At 53.6% G+C, this 19,403-nt stretch overlaps 1 protein-coding gene across 1 annotated transcript in view; it reads left to right on the forward strand.

The window, feature by feature from the left end:
* The window catches only part of PIK3R1 (phosphoinositide-3-kinase regulatory subunit 1), a 57,883-nt gene that overhangs the window by 25,295 nt on the left and 13,185 nt on the right, over positions 1-19,403 (forward strand). Inside the window, exons 3-7 of the mRNA XM_029060385.2 lie at positions 3,441-3,536; positions 4,027-4,101; positions 5,098-5,226; positions 5,784-5,985; positions 6,077-6,156. Of these exons, the coding sequence (XP_028916218.1) occupies positions 3,441-3,536; positions 4,027-4,101; positions 5,098-5,226; positions 5,784-5,985; positions 6,077-6,156 (582 nt within the window). The remainder of the gene's footprint in view (positions 1-3,440; positions 3,537-4,026; positions 4,102-5,097; positions 5,227-5,783; positions 5,986-6,076; positions 6,157-19,403) is intronic.

The following is a 19,403-nucleotide window of genomic DNA, read 5'->3' on the forward strand; positions in this document are numbered from 1 at the left end:
GGAGCGGGGAGAGAGAGGAGGAAGGGAGATCAGAGAGCAGGCTGACACAGTAATCTAGCCGGGATATTACGAGAGCCTGTAGCAGTAAGATAGCCGTTTGGGTGGAGAGGAAAGGGCGGATCTTGGCGATATTATAAAGGTGAGACCGGCAGGTCTTGGTGACGGAGCAGATGTGTGGAATGAACGAGAGAGCCGAGTCAAAGATGACACCGAGGTTGCGGGCCCGAGAGATGGGAAGGATGGTCGTACCATCCACGGTGATAGGGAAGTCAGGGAGAGGACCGGGCTTGGGAGGGAAGATGAGGAGCTCAGTTTTGGTCACGTTGAGCTTTAGGTGGCGGGCAGACATCCAGGTAGAGATGTCTTGGAGGCAGGAGGAGATACAGCCTGAAGGGAGGGGGAGATGACAGGGGCAGAGATGTAGATGTAATAGATGTAGATGTAATAAACAATCATGTTTGTGGTATCTCAATCAATTGTATTTATTTTTTTTATGGTATTTGCTAAGCAGTTACTGTGTGCCAGCCCTGTGGTAGATACAAGATAATCAGGTTGGACACATTCCCTGTCCCACATGAGGCTAACAGTCATAATTCATCCCCCGTTTATAGATGAGGTAACTGAGTCACAGAGAAGTGAAGTGACTTGCCCTAGGACACACAGTTGGCAAGTGACAGAGCCGGGATTAAACCCATGTCCTTCTGACTTTCAGGCCTGGGCTCTGGGCTCTAACCACTAGACCACGCTTATCTAGCGCTTATTGTGTGCAGAGCACTATATTAAGCACTTGGGAAAGTACAGCATGACACAGTTTGTGGAGAACGAGCTTTTGGTTTTAGATGGTGCGTGTACTGAGCGCTCATTGTGTGCCAAGCACTGGGCTGAAGGTTGGGAAACATACAAGTCAAATCGGATCAAGTGTCCTTTATGTCCTTTTATGTCTATGTCCTTTTCGGGGCTCACAGTCTAAGGGGGATCTGGGTTTTGAGTGCTGTGCTGTGTGACTTTGGTTCAGTCCCCTACCCTCTCTGAGAGACTGTTTCTGCCTCTGCGAGAAGTAGAGCACTGTTCCAAGCCCTTGGGAGATTACAGTACAACAGAGTTGGTAGACACGTTCTCCGGCTACAACAAGCTAAATCTAGAGGGTCACTTAGGTTACTGTGCCGGGGGCACTTTTTCCACCAATCACCCTGGCCGACTCTGGTCAGGTATATGCTCTGCGCCTTCTCCACCTGAGGATCGTGTTCGTACCCCTCCTCAAAAGTCCCAGGCCAGAGACGGGAGCCAGAGGGAAGGTTTTATTCCTAAATCTGCTTAATGTTTGGCTCAGTGTTTTAAGGTTCCATCTAAAGTTATCAGGGAAGCCTTCCCGATTCATTCCTGTCTCACCCAGATCCAGTCTCCCAACCATTCCCTCCTTCAGTCTTGAGCCGGCCTCCCTGCCTCCCCAGCCTCTGGCCTCAGCACTCCTGCACACCCCACCCCACTGCCAAGCTTGGACATGTGTTCTACTTCCCTTTCTTTCATCTATCTATCTGCCTACCCTGCTAAACTGGAAGCTCTCTGAGGGCAGGGATCATGTCTGCCAACTCTCTTGTCCTCTCCCCAGTGCTCAGTACAGTGCTCTGCACCCTGAAGAGGCTGATTCCATTCCACGGGTTGATGGATTCCAGTTTGTGGGGTTGGTGGCAATGGGTTGGTGAGGTGTGGGGGGCAGGTCTCTCCTCCCCAGCTTTTCAGAGCGGTGGTCTACAGTCTGCCAAGTGTTTCTCGCATTCCCCGGGCTTGAAATGTTTGTTGGCTGGGGTCGGGGCTAGCGGAAGCCACAGTGAGATTCCTGCTGTCATAATTTTCCTGGATCCCTATGACTATTTGAACGACTTCCTGTTCCGGTTCTCACCCGCGGGGGTTGGTTGGTTTGGGTCTCGGGCCTGGGCTGTTTGGGGGCAGTTGGGGTCAATTAGTTCTAAGATTTATTAAGCATTTATTAGGGGACCGATTCCCCCCGTCACCTCGGCCCCCAAGTATCCTCTCAGCAGACCCCCTCTCTATTTGGGGAACAAGAGAAACAGAGACCCCCGGGTGGTCAGAGCCAGTTCATTCATTCAGTAGTATTTATTGAGCGCTTACTATGTGCAGAGCACTGTACTAAGCGCTTGGAGTGAACAAGTCGGCAACAGATAGAGACAGACCCTGCCGTTTGACGGGCTTACAGTCTAATTTCCCAGCCTCACTCATCCAGGCTCACTGACTGGACCCACCATTTCCATTTGGGCCTGAAAAGACCCTAAATGGAGGCTCTCTGGTGTTTGCAGTGTGAGTGAGCACTTACTGTGTGCCAAGCACTGTCCTAAGCACTAAGGTAGCAGAAGACAATCAGGTTAGACATAGTCCCTATCCCACATGGGGCTCACAGCCACAGGGAGAGGGACAACAGCGACTGAACCGCCATTTTCCAGATGAGGAAACTGAGACCTGGTAGAAAGGCAGGATGCCGGGGCCGGGACCAGAACCTGGGTCTCCCTACCACAAGCTCTGGTGTCACTGGGCCTCACCAGCCCAGGTGATCCAGGGCACAACCGGGTTGGGGAACAAGTGGGTGAGAAACTCAGGGCTGCTCATAAGCCCCCGCTTGCCCCGCGCTGACCGGGTGGGTCACTTCCTTCCTGTCTCTGCCCACCCTCCTACCCTTTCGCCCACCTGCCCACCCTCCTTCCCTTCCGCCCACTCTTCTGCCCTTCCACCTGCCCTTCTGCCCTTCCGCTCGCCCTCCTGCGGAACCACCTGCCCATCCTCCTGTCCTCCCGCCTGCCCGTCCGTCCTCCTTCCCGCCCGCCCACTCCGATTTCCTGTAGTCGAGTTTCTCTCGGCCAGCGCCAGCTCCTCGGGTTCCTCGGGAAGTGGGGCTGCCATGCCAACGGTGAGGCGAGGATCTTTTTCGAGAAACGTCTCGGCTTTCCAAGAATCCGACAGAAGTAACAGCGTGCTGAAAGCTAAACAACCGGCACGTTTAGGGAGGAGCAGAAGCGGAAGTGTGGCAGGCCGGCATTCCAGCAGGGGCGGAGACGGCCGAATGTGGGAATCGGGAAGGGGACGGGCGAGCCCCCGGGTTTCCTCTCCCTCCACCAGCCTGCCCCCCATGCCCAGTGCTGTTCTTTCTGGTGGAAGATTCGAATAAACCAGAGCCACATTGTGGCTGGTCTCCCCAATCCCCTGCCAGCTGCAGGCTTGCCCCCGCTGCTTGGAGAGGGATCACAAGTCTGGGGGTGAGGGACATCCTTCTGTCAGCGGCGGCCTGTCTGTACGTTTGGGCCCCTCCGTCCGTCTGCTTGTCCGGGACGCAGCGTGTGCCAGGCAAACGGCGAGGGTCCGGCAGCGTGAGCTGGATAGGGCGGAGTCTGGGCTGTGTGTGAAGGGTCGCCTCTGTTGTTTCTCCGCAGGGCCCGCGCCCCCAGAGTTGGCTGAGCTATTCTCCCCACCGTCCACCACCGCCCCCCCGGTGCTCATCCGCCTGCTGGAGGCCATTGAGAAGAAAGGTTGGTGAGACGCCTCTCGGGTCCCCCACCCCCATGCAGCCCCCCAACATCTCTCTGTACTTGGGGGACAGTGCAGGGATGCTGGGGAGGGGTCCCAAGGAACCTTGCCCCGTGTTCAACATCGCTTCCCAGCCCACAGGGGGCAGAGCCAGAGCTGGGGCCATTCCCGGATCTGTTCCCAGAGTTCCCAGGGTCTGGAGGGTGTGAGAGGAACATAACACTTAACCCCAAAAATTTTGACTGTTTTGATGAGCCTGAGGCCTTGCTGAGGGCAGACCCCGCCCATCCCAGGCCCCGGGAGCACATCATGAAAGATGGACGACCCCAGCCGTGCCCTTTAGAAGCGTCCAGTATAGTGGACTAGGCCAGACTGAGTCAGCCTCATCGGAAGGCACTCGGCAGACGCTGGGGGAAACCAGAACGTCCCTCTGTGGCTACTGGAAGTCCCGCGGATGCTGGTTTCACGTTCTTGATGCATTTTGGGTTGCAGGTCTGGAATGTCCAACTCTGTACCGGACCCAGGGCTCCGGGAGTCCCGTTGACCTGCGGCAGCTTCTTGACGGCGGTGAGCGTCGCCGGCTCGGTGGAGGAGGCAGGGGAGGCCGGGCCGGGATGTGTGTCCGCGCTAGGACGTCAGTGGACGGCAAGGATCTACAACACAGGGCCCTTGGGAAAGGGAGAAATTTGGAAGAGGGCAGAGGATGGCGGAGAATCAGTCAATCAGTGGCATTTAGTTAGTGCTTACTATGTGCAGAGCACTGTATTAAGTGCTTGGGAGAGTATAGTACAACAGAATTGGCAGACACGTTCCCCACCCATAACCAGCTAGCAGTCTAGATGGGGCAAAGGCACAGGGGGAAAGTCGAAGAGGGCAGGGGTTACCAGGTGGAATCACCTTGATTGAACTGTGTCTATCAGTCGATCCTCTGGACTGTAAGCCCTTGCTGGACAGGGAACATATCTGCCAGCTCGGTTATAATGTTCTCTCCCAAGTGTTTAGTACAGTGCTCTGCACACAGTAAGCGCTCAATAAATACCATCGACTGATCAGGGATAGTACTGCCAGAGCCCCTGCAGTGTGCCGATCACTGTACTGAGCGCTTGAGAGAGTACAGTAGAATTCAACCGATCAATGGTATTGACTGATCACCCGATCTAACAATGATAATTATTATTTTGGTATTTTTTAAGCATTTACTATGTGCCATGTACTGTTCTAGGCGCTCGGGTAGACACAGTCCCCGTCCCACAAGGGGCTCACAGTCTTGGTACAAGGGAGTGATATTTAGCCCCCATTTTACAGATGAGGAAACTGAGGCTCAGAGAAATATCTTGTTCGAGTCACATGGCAGGAAATTGACAGAGCTGGGATTAGAACCCAGATCCTATGACTGCCAAGCCCGAGTTCTTTCCACCGGGCCATGCTGCTTCCTCGCTGCTATGTGCCGGGCACCATATCGAGCGCTTGGGAGAGTCCAGTAGACACAAGCACTGTGTCTGGGTCGGTGGGGGGCTTCCGAGGGGAGGAGCCGAGGGGATCCCACTCGTGTCCCTCCCCCAGGGGGTGGTGCGGACCTGGAATCGGTCGAATTGCCGGTCCTGTCGGAGGCGGTCAGATGGTTCCTGCTGGAGCTGCCGGGCCCCGTGATCCCCGTGGATGTGCAGAGCGAGCTCCTCTCCGGACCCCAAGGTTGGTGCTGGGGCCTCTGGTCAGCTTCCCCGCCCCGTCCCCACAGTGACGCCCGGTCAGCCTCCTCCAACCCCGCCCCCCACGGCCCATCCCCACAGCAACACCTGGTCTCCTCTCCTCCCTGTCCCCCGCTGACCTGTCCCCACGGCCACCTCTGCTTGGCTTCCCCAAACCCGTCCCCAGTCAGGCCCGATCAGCCTTCCCAGGCTTGTGGAGGCAGGGTGGCTAGTCGTGAACCCCCTCCCGGCCGGCGGAGGCTCAGCGGGGCCGAGGGCAGGGTGTCAGTGGGCCCGAGGAGTCGGAGGCCAGTCGAGTCAAGGGGGAAAGCCTCTATCAGGAAGCCACCGAGTCACGTGACCCCTCCGCCTCCGAGGACAGGATGCTGCGGTCGGTAACTTCAGAGTGAGAACCTGTGAGTGGCGGCAGAGCCTCTCTGAGTGGCCAATCACAGAACTGCTGGGGCGGCGAGTAGAGCCCGCGGCCGCCCCGCCTGCGGCCTCTCGGGCCGGGTCAGGGTCTCCGCCGACCAGCCGACCGGTCCCTCTTCCCTCCGGCAGAGCCACGGAGCGCGCAGGAGGATGCCTGGCGGCTACGGGCCCTGCTGAGGCCTCCCGCGGTCCCCGACCAGCACCGCCTCACGCTCCAGTTCCTGCTCGCGCACTTCTGCCGCCTCTGCCGCGCCTCCCCCAAGAACCTCCTGACCGCCCGGGTGTTGGCCGACGTCTTCAGCCCCCTGCTGTTCCGGGGGCTGCCGTCCAGGTTCGGGGGCAGTGGGCTCAGGCCCTGGGGGGCAGGGGTGGGCGATGTCCAGGCCATTCCGGGCGCCGCTGACCCCTCTCTGTCCCTACAGCACCGATAATGAGGAACGCCTCGCGCAAACCCTGGAGGCTCTGATCGTCGGCGAGTGCAGCGACCGGCAGTCGGCACCAGGTAGGGTTGGCCACTCCTCCGCCCCACCCCGGGCAGGGCACCGGACCGAGCGGATTACGGTCGGGAGCAATCTGCCTTCTGGAACACAGAGGCCAGCAGGACGACAGAAGAGAGTGAGGGATGGGAAGGTAGAGAAGCAGTGTGGCTTAATGGCTAAAGCAAAGGACCTGGAAGTCAGAAGGACCTGGGTTCTAATTCCGGCTCCACCACTTGTCTGCTGTGTGGCCTTGGGCAAGTCACTTCACTTCTCTGCACCTCAGTTACCTCATCTATCAAATGGGGGTTGAGGCTGTGAGCCCCATGTGGGACATGGACTGTGTCCAGCCTGCTTAGTTTGTATCTACCCCAGTGCTTAATTCACTGCCTGCCACAGAGTAAGCACTTAAATACCATAAAAAAAATTGTGAGGGACTGCTGAACCCAAGGGCCAGCACGCCTGTGGGGCAGGTGTGGTTGGGTTGTCCCGGGAGCCCCTCGCTCACTGGGGGTTCTTGGGGAGACCCAGTGGCTCTGGTCGTGGATGGGAAGCCGAGTGGCAGCCGGGGCCAGCGGAGTCGCCCTGGCTTTAGACCAGGTTGGGGTGGGCCGGGGGATGGACGTGCTTTCCTCTGCTTTCACCCGTGGCCAGAACGAGCCGCAGCATACCGGCTTCTGGAGAGGTGGTGGGAGCGGCGACTCTCCTCTCACACCCAGCTGTATTAGCCCAGCGGCAGCACGGGTGGCCTCCTGGCAGTGTGCAGAACGCTGTCCTGAGTCCTTATGGTGGGCAGTAGAGTTGGTGGACACGATTGCTGCTCACAAGGAGCTGACATTCTGTTGTGTGCAGAGCACTGGACAGAGCACTGGGGAAAGGACAGTAGAGTTAGTAGACAATCCCTACCTACAAGGAGCTGACAGTCTATTGTGTGCAGAGCACTGAGCTGACTGCTCGGGAGAGGCCAATCCAACAGAGTTGGTAGACAATCGCTGCCCTCAAGGAACTTAGAATATAGTGGAGAGTCAGATGCTAAAATAAACCCCAGACAGAAGACACTAGAGTGTAAATACTTGTGCATAAGTGCAACAAGGTAGGGGGTGGGTGAGTTGCCATGGGCTTGGGGGATGCAGAAGTGCCAAAGTGGCAGTGGGTCCCAGAGTAGTGAGAAGAGATGAGAGGTAGGTTAGGGAAAGCTTCCTGGAGGAGGTGGAATTTCAGGATGGCCCCGGCTGACTGTGAAGGGGGACGGCATTCCAGGCCGGTGGGAGGGCGTGAGTTCGGTGGGAGAGAGGAGAGCGAGGCCCAGTGCTCTGTCTCGGGACCTGGCCGGGATGGGGAGAGCGGGCGGCTGAGGGCCTGAAATGAAAGTGAAATCGGGTGGATAGGGGCCCCGCTCAGCCGCCGGAGGGAAAGGACCTGTGACACATCTCTGCCCCTGTCACGGTCGCATGAGGACGGGTCCCCCTTCCCCCAGAAAATCACCTGGAGATGGTGGGTGGGAAGGGTTGTCCCCGCGATGGGCCGGTGGGTGGGTGGAGGAGTCTCAGTCTGGGGGGTGGGAGGCCCCTCCCTTCCTCCCCACGCAGAGAGGTCTCTGACAGTGCCAGTGGCTGGACCCACGTCTCTCTTGCTCCCTGATCCTTCCCTGGCGTGTACTGGAGGGCAGCGCCCGACGAAGGCCACACACAACGTTGTGTGGCGGAGCGGAACGGGGCTGAGGCAGATTCTTCAGAATCCTGAAACCCGGGGTGGCTTCCTGGTGGGGGAGCCGTGGCCCGGCCTGAGCGAGTGAGCTTGTGGCGGCCCTGTGGGTCTCCGCTAGGGCAGACGGTACCGTAATCTCCTGTCTACGCGTGCGTGCCATCTGCATGGGGAGGGGGCCCAGCTGTGGGTGTACAGCTGCCTCACAGCTGACGGTAGCGGGTAGGGAAGGCGTGTGCTCTCCGGCTGCAGGTTCTGTGCTCCACCAGCAGCGTGGCCTAGTGGATAGAGCAGGGGCCAGGGAGCCAGAAGAACCTGGGTTCTAATCCTGGCTCTGCCACATGTCTGTTGTGTGACCTTGGGTGAGTCACTTCACTTTTCTGGGCCTGTGTTCCCTCATCTGTAAAATGGGGCTTAAGAGTGTGAGCCCCACGTGGGACAGGGACTGTGTCCAACCTGATTAGCTTGTATAATAATAATAATGATAGTATTTTTTAAGTGTTTACTATTAGTCAAGCACTGTTCTAAGTGCTGGGGTGGACACATCTAATCAGGTTGGACACAGTCCCAGTCCCACTTGAGGCTCACACTCTTAAGCCCCATTTTACAGATGAGGGAACTGAGGCACAGAGAAGTGAAGTGATTTGCATGAGGTCACACAGCAGACAAGTGGCGGAACCGGGTTTAGAACCCAGGTCCTTCTGACTCCCAGGCCCCTGCTCTATCCACTAGGCCATGCTGCTTCTCTCATTCCTCTCTGTCTTCTCCCCTCTTTCCCCCTTTTCTTTCCCTCTTTCTTCCCCCCACCCCTTCTCTTCTCTCGTTGAATGTGTACTGTGTTTTTTATTTTACCAAAGCGCCGCCTCACCGGCTGTTTTGTAGAGAGAGGCAGAGATTATCATCGCTTTTTACAGATGAGGAAACAGAGACCCAGAGAGGGTAGGTGGCTTGCTCAAGGTCACACAGGAGGCCAGTGGCAGGGCTTGGACTAGAACCCAGGTCTCTGAGTCCCAATCCCAGGCTCTTTCCACCACACCCTGCAAGGCCGATTCCATCCACTGTGTAGACAGATGCTGTAGACAGATGCCGGCAGGGACCCCCACTCTTGGCAACAGGGGCGGCTGCCTCACTCAAAGGCTTACACCCCTCCCCCTGGACAAGGGGGATTTGTTTGCATTTATTCATATCTGATGGACAATGACTCTCCCCACCTTTGAAGCCTTATTGAAGGGTACATCTCCAAGAGGCCTTCCCTGACTAAGCTCTCATTTCCTCTTCTCTTACTCCCTTCTGCTCATCCTTGAGCAAGGATTTGCTCCCTTTTTTCACCCTCCTTCAGCCCCATGGCACTTATGTCCTTATCTGTAATTTGTTTATGTTAATGTCTCCCCCAAAGCCTGTAAGCTCCTTGAGGGGAGGGAACCTGTCTGTTCTGTGTACTCAATCTACATCTCCAGTCCTGATCTCCCTCTCTGCAGTCTCGCATTTTCTCCTGCCATCTCTACTTGTATGTCCTCCCATCACCTCAAACTTAATACATCTAAAACTGAACTTCTTATCTTCCCACCCAAACCCTGCCCTCTCCCTGACTTTCCCATCACTGTAGATGGCACTGCCATCCTTCCTGTCTCACAAACCCGTAACCTTGGCGTTGTCCTTGACTCCTCTCTCTCATTCAGCCCACATATTCGATCCATCACTAAATCCCGTCGATTCCACCTTCACAACATGGCTAAAATCTGCCCTTTCCTCTCCATCCAAACTGCTATCACGCTAATACACTCATCCTGTCCCGCCTGGATTACTGCATCAACCTCCTTCTGACCTCCCAGCTTCCTGCCTCTCCCCACTCCAGTCCGTGCTTCACTCTGCTGCCCAGATCATTTTTCTACAGAAACGTTCAGGGTATGTCACCCCACTCCTCAAAAAATTCCAGTGGTTGCCCATCCATCTCCATTTCAAACAAAAACTGCATTGGTTTTAAAGGAGCCCACCACGTTGCCCGCTTCTACCTCAATTTGCTTCTCACCTTCTACAACCCAGCCAGCACACTTCGCTCCTCTAATGCCAACCTTTTCACCGTTCCTCGATCTCATCTCTCTCGTCATCCACCCCTCACCCACGTCCTTCCTCTGGCCTGGAACACCCTCCCTCCTCAAATCCGATAATTACTCTCTCCCCCTTCAAAGCCTTATTGAAGGCACATCTCCTCCAAGAGGCCTTCCCTGGCCCTCCTTTCCTCTTCTCTCTTCATTCATCCCTCCTTCCCAGCCCCACTGCGTTTATGTAGATATCTGTCATTTATTTATTTCAATTAATGTCTGTCTCCCCCTCTAGACTGTAAGCTCATTGTGGGCAGAGAATGTTATCTGTTTATTGTTATATTGTGTTCTCCCAAGCGCACAGTAAGTGCTCAATAAATGCGATTAAATGAATGCTTAGTACGGTGCTCCGCACACAGTAAGCACTCAGTAAATAGTTACCATTGATTGGTTTATTAACCGCTTGCTCAGTGCCAAGCCAAGTACACAGGCCTAATCGATACAAAGATGATCGGGTCAGACACAGTCCCTGCCCCATGTGGAACCTGGAGCAAGTGTCTTTCTCGCATTGTGAAGGTGACTCACCCAAGGTCACACAGCAGCCAGTGGCCGAGCTGGGACTAGAATCCATCATCCATCGTATTTACTGAATGCTGTGTGCAGAGCACTGTATTAACCACTTGGGAGAGTCTAACAGAGTTGGTAGACAAGATCCCTGCCCTCAAGAAGCTTACTGTGATGCAGGAGAGATGAGATACAGTTAGTAGGTTGGCATTAATAATAGTAGGGTTTTTTTTTTAAGCGCTTACCATGTGTCAAGCACCGTACTAAGTGCTGGGGTGGATACAAGCAAATTGCATTAGAAGAGCGAAGTGTGCAGGCTGGATTGTAGTAGATCAACAAGGTGAGGTGGGAGAGGGTAAAGTGATTGAGTGCTTTAAAGTCGACGGTGACGAGTTTCTGTTTGATGCGGAAGTGGGAGGGCAACCGCTGGAGGCTTTTGAGGAATGGAGAGATATAGACTGAATTTTTTTTTTTAGAAAAATGATCCCGGCAGCCAAGTGCAGTATGAACTGGAGTGTGGGGGACAGGAGGCAGGGAGGTCAGCGAGGAGGCTGATGCATTAGTCAAGCCGGGAGAGGACAAGTGCTTAGATCAGGGAGATAGAAGTTTGGATGAAGAGGAAAGGGTGGATTTTAGTGATCCTGTGAAGGTAGAACCAGCCGTGTTCATTCTTCTGGGGTTGCAAAGGAGACAAGTCAGGGATATTGCCAAAGTTGCAGGCTCGTGAGGCGGGGAGGATGGCGGTGCTGGAAGCAGTGGTGGGGAAGTTGCGGGGAGGGCGGGGTGGAGGGGGACAGGTGTTCTTTTTCTTCCCTTCCCCCCCCGACTCCCACCACCACCAGCCCTGTGCTCTGACCCCCAGAAAACACCACCTCACTCTCTAAAATCACATTTCCGTGGGGGGTTTGCCAAGGTTTTGCCAAACTTGCTGTCCTTAGAGATGGCCGGCACATGAACCTGAAGTACCTGGCAGTGCCAAAGTCTGCATCTTCTGGGGAACCAGTGACCGACATTTGGGATTTCACCATTCTTTGTCCGTGGCCTCAATTTCCTTGCCAAGCACTGGACTGAGCACTGAAGCAGACCCTGGGTAATTTGATTGAACGCAATTCCCCAGAGCTCACCATCTAAGAGGGAGGGTGAATCGGGATCTGATCCCCATTATACAGATAAGGAAACTGAGGCCCAGAGAGGGTGATCCTGATCGTCGTCATCCTCATTGCATTTGATAAGCGATTCCTATGTTCATTCAATCATATTTATTTAGCACTTGCTGTGTGCAGACGTTAATATAGATAAATTATGGATTCATTCATTCATTCAATAGTATTTATTGAACGCTTACTATGTGCAGAGCACTGTACTAAGCGCTTGGAATGAACAAGTCGGCAACTGACAGAGACAGTCCCTGCCCTTTGACGGGCTCACGGTCTGATCGGGGGAGATGGACGGACGAGAACGATGGCGATAAATAGAGTCGAGGGGAAGGACGTCTCGTAAGAACAATGGCGACTAAATAGAATCGAGGCGATGTACATTTCATTGACAGAATAAATAGGGTGATGAAAATATATACGGTCGAGCGGACGAGTACGGTGCCGAGGGGATGGGAAGGGAGAGGGGGAGGAGCGGAGGGAGATGGGGGAAAAGAGGGTTAAGCTGCGGAGAGGTGAAAGGGGGGCGGTAGAGGGAGTAGAGGGAGAAGGGGAGCTCAGTCTGGGAAGGCCTCTTGGAGGAGGTGAGTTTTAAGTAGGATTTTGAAGAGGGGAAGAGAATCAGTTTGGCGGAGGTGAGGAGGGAGGGCGTTCCGGGACCGCGGGAGGACGTGGCCCGGGGGTCGACGGCAGGATGGGCGAGACCCAGGGACGGTGAGGAGGTGGGTGGCAGAGGAGCGGAGCGTGCGGGGTGGGCGGTGGAAAGAGAGAAGGGAGGAGAGGTAGGAAGGGGCAAGGTGATGTAGAGCCTCGAAGCCTAGAGTGAGGAGTTTTTGTTTGGAGCGGAGGTCGATAGGCAACCACTGGAGGTGTTTAAGAAGGGGAGTGACAGGCCCAGAGTGATTCTGCGGGAAGATGAGCCGGGCGGCGGAGTGAAGAATAGACCGGAGCGGGGCGAGAGAGGAGGAAGGGAGATCGGAGAGAAGGCCGACACGGTAGTCTAGCCGGAATATAACGAGAGCCCGTAGCAGTAAGGTAGCCGTCTGGGTGGAGAGGAGAGGGCGGATCTCGGCGATCTCGTAAAGGTGAAACCGGCAGGTCTCGGTGACGGATAGGATGCGTGGGGCGAACGAGAGAGACGAGTCAAGGACGACACCGAGATCGCGGGCCCGAGAGACGGGAAGGACGGTCGTGCCATCCACGGTGATAGGGAAGTCTGGGAGAGCACCGGGTTTGGGAGGGAAGATGAGGAGCTCAGTCTCGCTCATGTTGAGTTTCAGGCGGCGGGCCGACATCCAGGTGGAGACGTCCCAGAGGCGGGAGGAGATGTGAGCCCGAAGGGAGGGGGAGAGGACAGGGGCAGAGATGTAGATCTGCGTGTCATCTGCGTAGAGATGGTAGTCAAAGCCGTGAGAGCGAATGAGTTCACCAAGGGAGTGAGTGTAAATGGAGAACAGAAGAGGGCCAAGAACTGACCCTTGAGGAACTCCAACAGTTAAAGGATGGGAGGGGATGTGGACATAACTGGTGTGGGGCTGGGTTGGGGGAGTGGGGATGAATGAAGTCCTGTTGTTGGGTAGGGATTGTCTCTATTTGTTGCTGAATTGTACTTTCCAAGTGCTTAGTACAGTGCACTGCACAGAGTAAGTGCTCAATAAATACAATTGAATGAATGAAGGGAGCAAGTCAGGGTGGCGCAGAAGGGAGAGGGAGAAGAGGAAAGGAGGGCTTAGTCAGGGAAGACCTCTTGGAGGAGATGGGCCTTCAATAAGGCTTTGAAGCAAGAGAGAGTAATTGTCAGATACAAGGAGGGAGGACGTTCCAGGCCGGAGGTGGGACATGGGCGAGAGGTCAGCAGCGAGACAGATGAGCCCAGCCAACTGCAAGATAATTAGGTCGGACACAGTCTGGGGCTCCCAGGCTAAGAGGGAGGGAGAACAGGTAGCGAATCCCCATTACACAGATGAGAAAACAGACCTGGAGAAGTGAAGTGATTTGTCCAAGGTCTCCCAGCAGGCAAGTGGTGGAGCCGGAACTAGAATTTAGGTCACCCCGACTCCTAAAGCCCTTGCTTTCTCCCTGAGGTCTCCTGGCCTTCCCTCCCCCTCCCACCATGCGTCTTCAGGATTCTCACCCCTGAGGTATTGGCCAGGCTTGGAGCCAGGTCATTGGCATCTCTGGTTCCTTCCACTCTTGGAAGGGTTGGGGGGCCCTGGGCAGTGTTACAGAGTTTCTACTCTCCCTTCCCCCCACCGCTTCAGTCAGCTAGTTGTATTTATTAAACACTTATTGTGTGCAGAGCACTGTGCTAAGCTCTTGGGAGAAGACAGTATGACACTGTAACAGACATATTCCCTGCCCGTAGTGAGCCTACAGTTTAGAGGGGGAGACAAATGTTAATATAAATAAATAAATGACAGAGATAGACATAAGTGGTGTGGGGCTGGGAAGGGGAATTAATAAAGGGAGCAAGTCAGAGTAATGGCGAAGGGAGTGGGAGAAGGGAAAAGGATTTGAGTTGGTCAGGGAAGGCCTCTTGGAGGAGATGGGCCTTCAGTAAGGCGTTGAAGAGAAGGGAGAGTATTTGTCTATCGGATTTGAGGAGGGAGGGTGTTCCGGGCCAGAGGCAGGACGTGGTCTGTGTGCTTGGCACTGCGCTCCGCACTGCGTTCTGCTCTGCATCCGGCAGCCAGGCCAAGGACGGGCTATTTTTAGTCCCTACACCGTAGGTTTTGGGGCCGCCGACCGCATTCCCTTCCCTTCCCCTTCCCCCATCCCCCACCCAGGCCCTGGCTCAGCAAATATTTGAACCTGGGCTTAGTGGTGACTGAAGGTTAATCATGGAACTGAGATCTTTATCAGCCAGAGACATACTAGAGGCAGGCACAGCCCTGGAACTCAGCTTGCTCTTCAGGGCCGGATAGGGCCCCGGGGGAGAGGGGCACGGGGTGGCGTTGTCGGGGTGGCGTTGTCGCTTCTCTGAGCCCTCAGGCCCCTTCCCGGGGGGAAGAGGAAGAGGAAATGGTGCCAGGGCCCTGGATTCACCCACCCAAAGATCCTGCCCACCTCCCTTCTCTCCCCACCAGCCCCACTCCTCCTGGGGCACAGCCAGGGGTGGCCCTGGGTGGGAACACCTAACATGAGAAGCAGCATAATATAGTGGAGAGAGCACAGGCCTGGGAGTCAGAAGGTCATGGGTTCTAATCCCAGCTCTGCCGCTAGTCTGCTGTGTGACTTTGGACAGGTCACTTCACTTCTTTGGGCCTCAGGCACCTCATCTGTAAAATGGGGATTGAGACTGTGAGCCCCATGTGGGAGAGGGACTGTGTCCAACCCAATTTACTTCTGTCCACCCCAGTGCTTAGTACAGTGCCTGGCATATAGTAAGCAAATATCATAATAAATAATATAAATAGGAGAAGCAAGCAGGACCCCCTCCCAGGGCCGGCTGTGGACACGACCAGTGGGGAGCCCTGTGCTTTGTGCTGTAACAATATAGTCAGTTGATAGTGACTACGGAAGCAGCACGGCATAGTGGATAGAGCGCAGGCCTGGGAATCAGAAGGTCAAGGGTTCTAATCCTGGCTCTGCCACCTGTCTGCTGGGTGACCTTGGGCAAGTCACTTCACTTCTCTGGGCCTCAGTTCCTTCATCTGTAAAATGGGGAGTGAGACAGTGAGCCCCACGTGGGACAGGGACTGCGTCCAACCCAATTTGCTTGTATCCACTCCAGAGCTTAGTACGGTGCCTGGCACATAGAGCTTACCAAAAATCGTAATTGTTATTATTATTAGTGAGTGTGTGTATGTGTCGGTCTGGGCCAGCCCCCGACCTACTCCAGCCCTGCCCTGCCTCAGGAGAGGGGGCATAATGTCCCGGGGGTCCTGGAGGCCAGAGGGTGGGAGCGGCAGGCTGCAGAAGGCCAGATTGTGGGTGGGTGGGCTCCCAGCAGGCCAGTTGGACGCCCATGTTGGACAGTAACGATGTAAGCTACAGTTTTGGAGGTCAAACCGCACCCCTTTCCCTCCCCTCTCCCCCGACTTGAGGGTTCAAGGCAGCCAGGCCCTGTTCACAGAGGGGCACTGGGGGCTTGGGCAGATTCCATTTCATGGTGATCTCCCCAGGTTGTCTGTGCCCTGCAGGCAGTGGGCGCTGAATAGGTAGGTGCCATTGATTTTATTGGTTGATCAGTCAGTGGTATTTATTGAGCACTTACCATAGTAAGTAAGAACTTTACTAAGCACTTGGGAGAGTAGTAATAATAATAATAATAATGGTATTTGTTAAGCGCTTACTATGTGCCAAGCACTGTTCTAAGCACTGGGGTAGATACAAGGTAATCAGGTTGTCCCACATGGGCTCACAGTCTTCATCCCCGTTTTCCAGATGAGGTAAATGAGGCACAGAGAAGTGAAGTGACTTACCCAAAGTCAGACAGCTGACAAGTGGCAGAGTCAGGATTAGAACCCAAGACCTCTGACTCTCAAGCCCGGGCTCTTTCCACTGAGCCACGCTGCTTCTAATATAATACAATACAGTACAACAGAGTTGGTAAACATGTTCCCTGCCCATAACTACCTAGTGAAGCTGTGTACTGTAGTGGATAGATAACAGGCCCAGGAGTCAGAAGGACCTGGGTTCTAATCCCAGCTCTGCCACTTGTCTGCTGGGTGACCTTGGGCAAGTCACTTCACTCGTCTGGCCCGCAGTTACTTCATCTGTAAAATGGAGATTAACGCTGTGAGCCACATATGGAACATGAACTGTGTCCAACCTGATTAGCTACCCCAGCGCTTAGTACTGTGTCTGACACAAAGTAAGGGCTTAATAAATGCCATTTAAAAAAGCTTACAGTCATCAGTGGTATTGATTGAGCAATTCTTATGTGAAGAGCACTGTACTTAAGGGCTTGGAAGAGGACAATATTACAGAGTTGTAGACACATTCCCTGCCCACAAAGTTTGCACTCTAAAGACTGATTGACTAATGGAAAGTGCCAAAAGAAAATGAGCGTGTTTCCTGACCCACTGAACTTCAGCCTACTAACTGCTAATCTGTCAAAGTGGAAAATTGAAATTCATTAGAAACTGAATGGACCTTCCCCTAAATGGTGCATTTTCGAGAAGCTATAAAATGTGCATGTATGTATTATATCCGCAGTACATACGTGCTGAGGATAGTAGTTTGAACAAGTAGACTTGTGGTACTGTTCCTATCCTTAACCTACTTCAGTGTCTGTCTCCCCTTTTTTTTTTTTTATGGTATTTGTTTAGCGCTTACTATGTAGCAGACACTGTTCTAAGTGGTGAGGTAGGTCCAAGATAATCAGATTGGGCACAGTCCCTGTCCCACATGTGGCTCCCAGTCTTAATCCCCATTTACAGATGAGGTAACTGAGGCACAGAGAAGTGAAGTGACTTGCCGAAGGTCAAGGCCACAGCAGACGAGTGGCTGACCAGGGATTAGAACCCAGAACCTACTGGCGCTCAGGCCTGTGCTCTATCCACTAGGCCACGCTGCTTCCTCTAGACTCTGAGGGCCTTGTGAGCAAGAGGCCAAATCTATTGACTGTTGTACTGGACTTTCCCAAACATTCAGTAGAGTGCTCTGCCCACAGTAAGCACTCAGTAAATACCATTGATTGGTAGATTGATGTTCGAAGGGATGTAGGTGAGCATCTTAAAAGGACAAGTTAATTTTGGCTCAGAGTCCCAGTCTATAGGTGCATCTTTCGTGCTCTGGTCTGGGCTTTGTCTGTTGTGTGACCTTGGGCAATTCACTTCAGCATAGCCTAGTGGCAAGAGCATGGGCTTGGGAGTGAAAAGACATGGGTCTTAACCCCAGCTCTGCCATTTGTCTGCCATATGACCTTGGACAAGTCACTTCACTTCTCCGTGCCTCAGTTACCTCATCTTCAAAATGGGGATTAAGACTGTAAGCCCCATGTGGATAGGGACTGTGTCCTATCTGATTACCTTGCATCTAGAGAAGCAGCGTGGCTCAGTGGAAAGAGTCCGGGCTTGGGAGTCAGAGGTCATGGGTTCGAGTCCCGGATCTGCCACTTGTCAGCTGTGTGACCTTGGGAAAGTCACTTAACTTCTCTGTGCCTCAGTTACCTCATCTGTAAAATGGGGATTAACTGTGAGCCTCACGTGGGACAACCTGATTACCCTGTATCTACCCCAGCGCTTAGAACAGTGCTCTGCACATAGTAAGCGCTTAACAAATACCAACATTATTATCTACCCAGAGCTTAGACCTTTCATTCATTCAATAGTATTTATTGAGCACTTACTATGTGCAGAGCACTGTACTAAGCGCTTGGAATTTACAGTGCTTGGCACATAAGTGTTCAACACATACCATTATTATTATTAATAAGGCAGACCGAAGGTTCCACATTAGCATAAAAATAGCTTTGGTCTCTTTACCCTAGTCGGAGAGCGTAAATATTCTGGGGCACTGGGAGGGCAGGGACATTCGTGGAAAAGACTCCTGGTTGGGGGGCTGGGGTGCGTGTGTGTGTATGATGAATTTTGTCAGAACTGAGAGAACGGTAGAGGAAGATGACTTCTGATCAGCTTGCATGCTGAAGACCGTCTCTTCCGTTCTGTGTCATCGTGGTATGTCATGTGCCCTCAGCATTCTCTGACCCCACCATGGGAAAATCATCCCAGATGACTTCAGTCTGTGTAACTGTGTGGGTGTACGGCTGAATGTAATGATGTTATGTGGCAGCCCTCAACCTTTCTCGGCCTGGGGGTCCTGTGGTGGGGGAAAGGGGAGGGGGAGGAGGGGGAAGGGTCTTGACTTTTGCCCTTTGCTCTGGAGCCGTCGCATTCTTCTGTCAGGTTCTTGTTAACCGAGACCTAGTGGAAAGAGCACCGGCCTGGGCACCAAAGGTTCTCTTGACACATAGTAAGCGCCTAACAAATACCAACATTATTATTATTATCAATCCCACCTCCACCTCTGGTTCGCTGGGTGACCTTAACTTCTCTGTGCCTCGGTTTTTTCAGCTGTTAAATCAGTCAGTGGTATTTATTGAGTGTTTACTATGTTCAGAGCACTGAACTAAGCCCTTGGGAGAGAACAGTAGAACAGAGTTGGTAGACACGCTACCTGCCCATGAGTTAAATGGGGATTTATATTAGTGGTTGCCTCCCCTCTAGACTGTTAAGTTCCTTGTGGGCAGAGAACATGTCCACCAACACTGTACATGTCCACCAACTCTGTTTTATTGTACTCTCTCAAGCACTCAGTACAGTGTTGGGCATAAAGTAAGTGCTCAATAAATACCATTGATGATGGTGAAGGTTCTATACCTGATTTCCCTCCCTCTTAGACCGTGAGCCCTGTGTGGAACTGGGGTTGTACCTGATTTGAGAAGCAGCCTTGTGTAGCGGATAGAGCATGGGCCTGGGAGTCAGAAGGTCATGGGTTCTAATCCCGGCTCCCCCACGTGTCTGCTATGTGGCCTTGGGCAAGTCACTTCACTTCTCTGTACCTCAGTTACCTCATCTGTAAAATGGGGTTTGAGACGGTGAACCCCACATGGGACAGGGACTGTGTCCAACCCAATTTGCTTGTATCCACCCCAGCGCTTAGAACAGTACCTAGTACGTTGTAAGTGCTTAACAAATACCACTATTATCATTTTATGTTGTCTCAGTCCCTGGGTTTCTAAAGTGTTTGGCATGTAATAAGTAGCTTGGCCTGGGGAAAGAGCACAGGCTTGGGAATGAGAGGATCACTAAATCTTGTCAGTTTGACCTTCACCACATTGCTAAAATCTGCCCTTTCTTCTCC

Source organism: Ornithorhynchus anatinus, chromosome 1 (genome assembly GCF_004115215.2).
Source record: "Ornithorhynchus anatinus isolate Pmale09 chromosome 1, mOrnAna1.pri.v4, whole genome shotgun sequence".
Taxonomy (NCBI): domain Eukaryota; kingdom Metazoa; phylum Chordata; class Mammalia; order Monotremata; family Ornithorhynchidae; genus Ornithorhynchus; species Ornithorhynchus anatinus.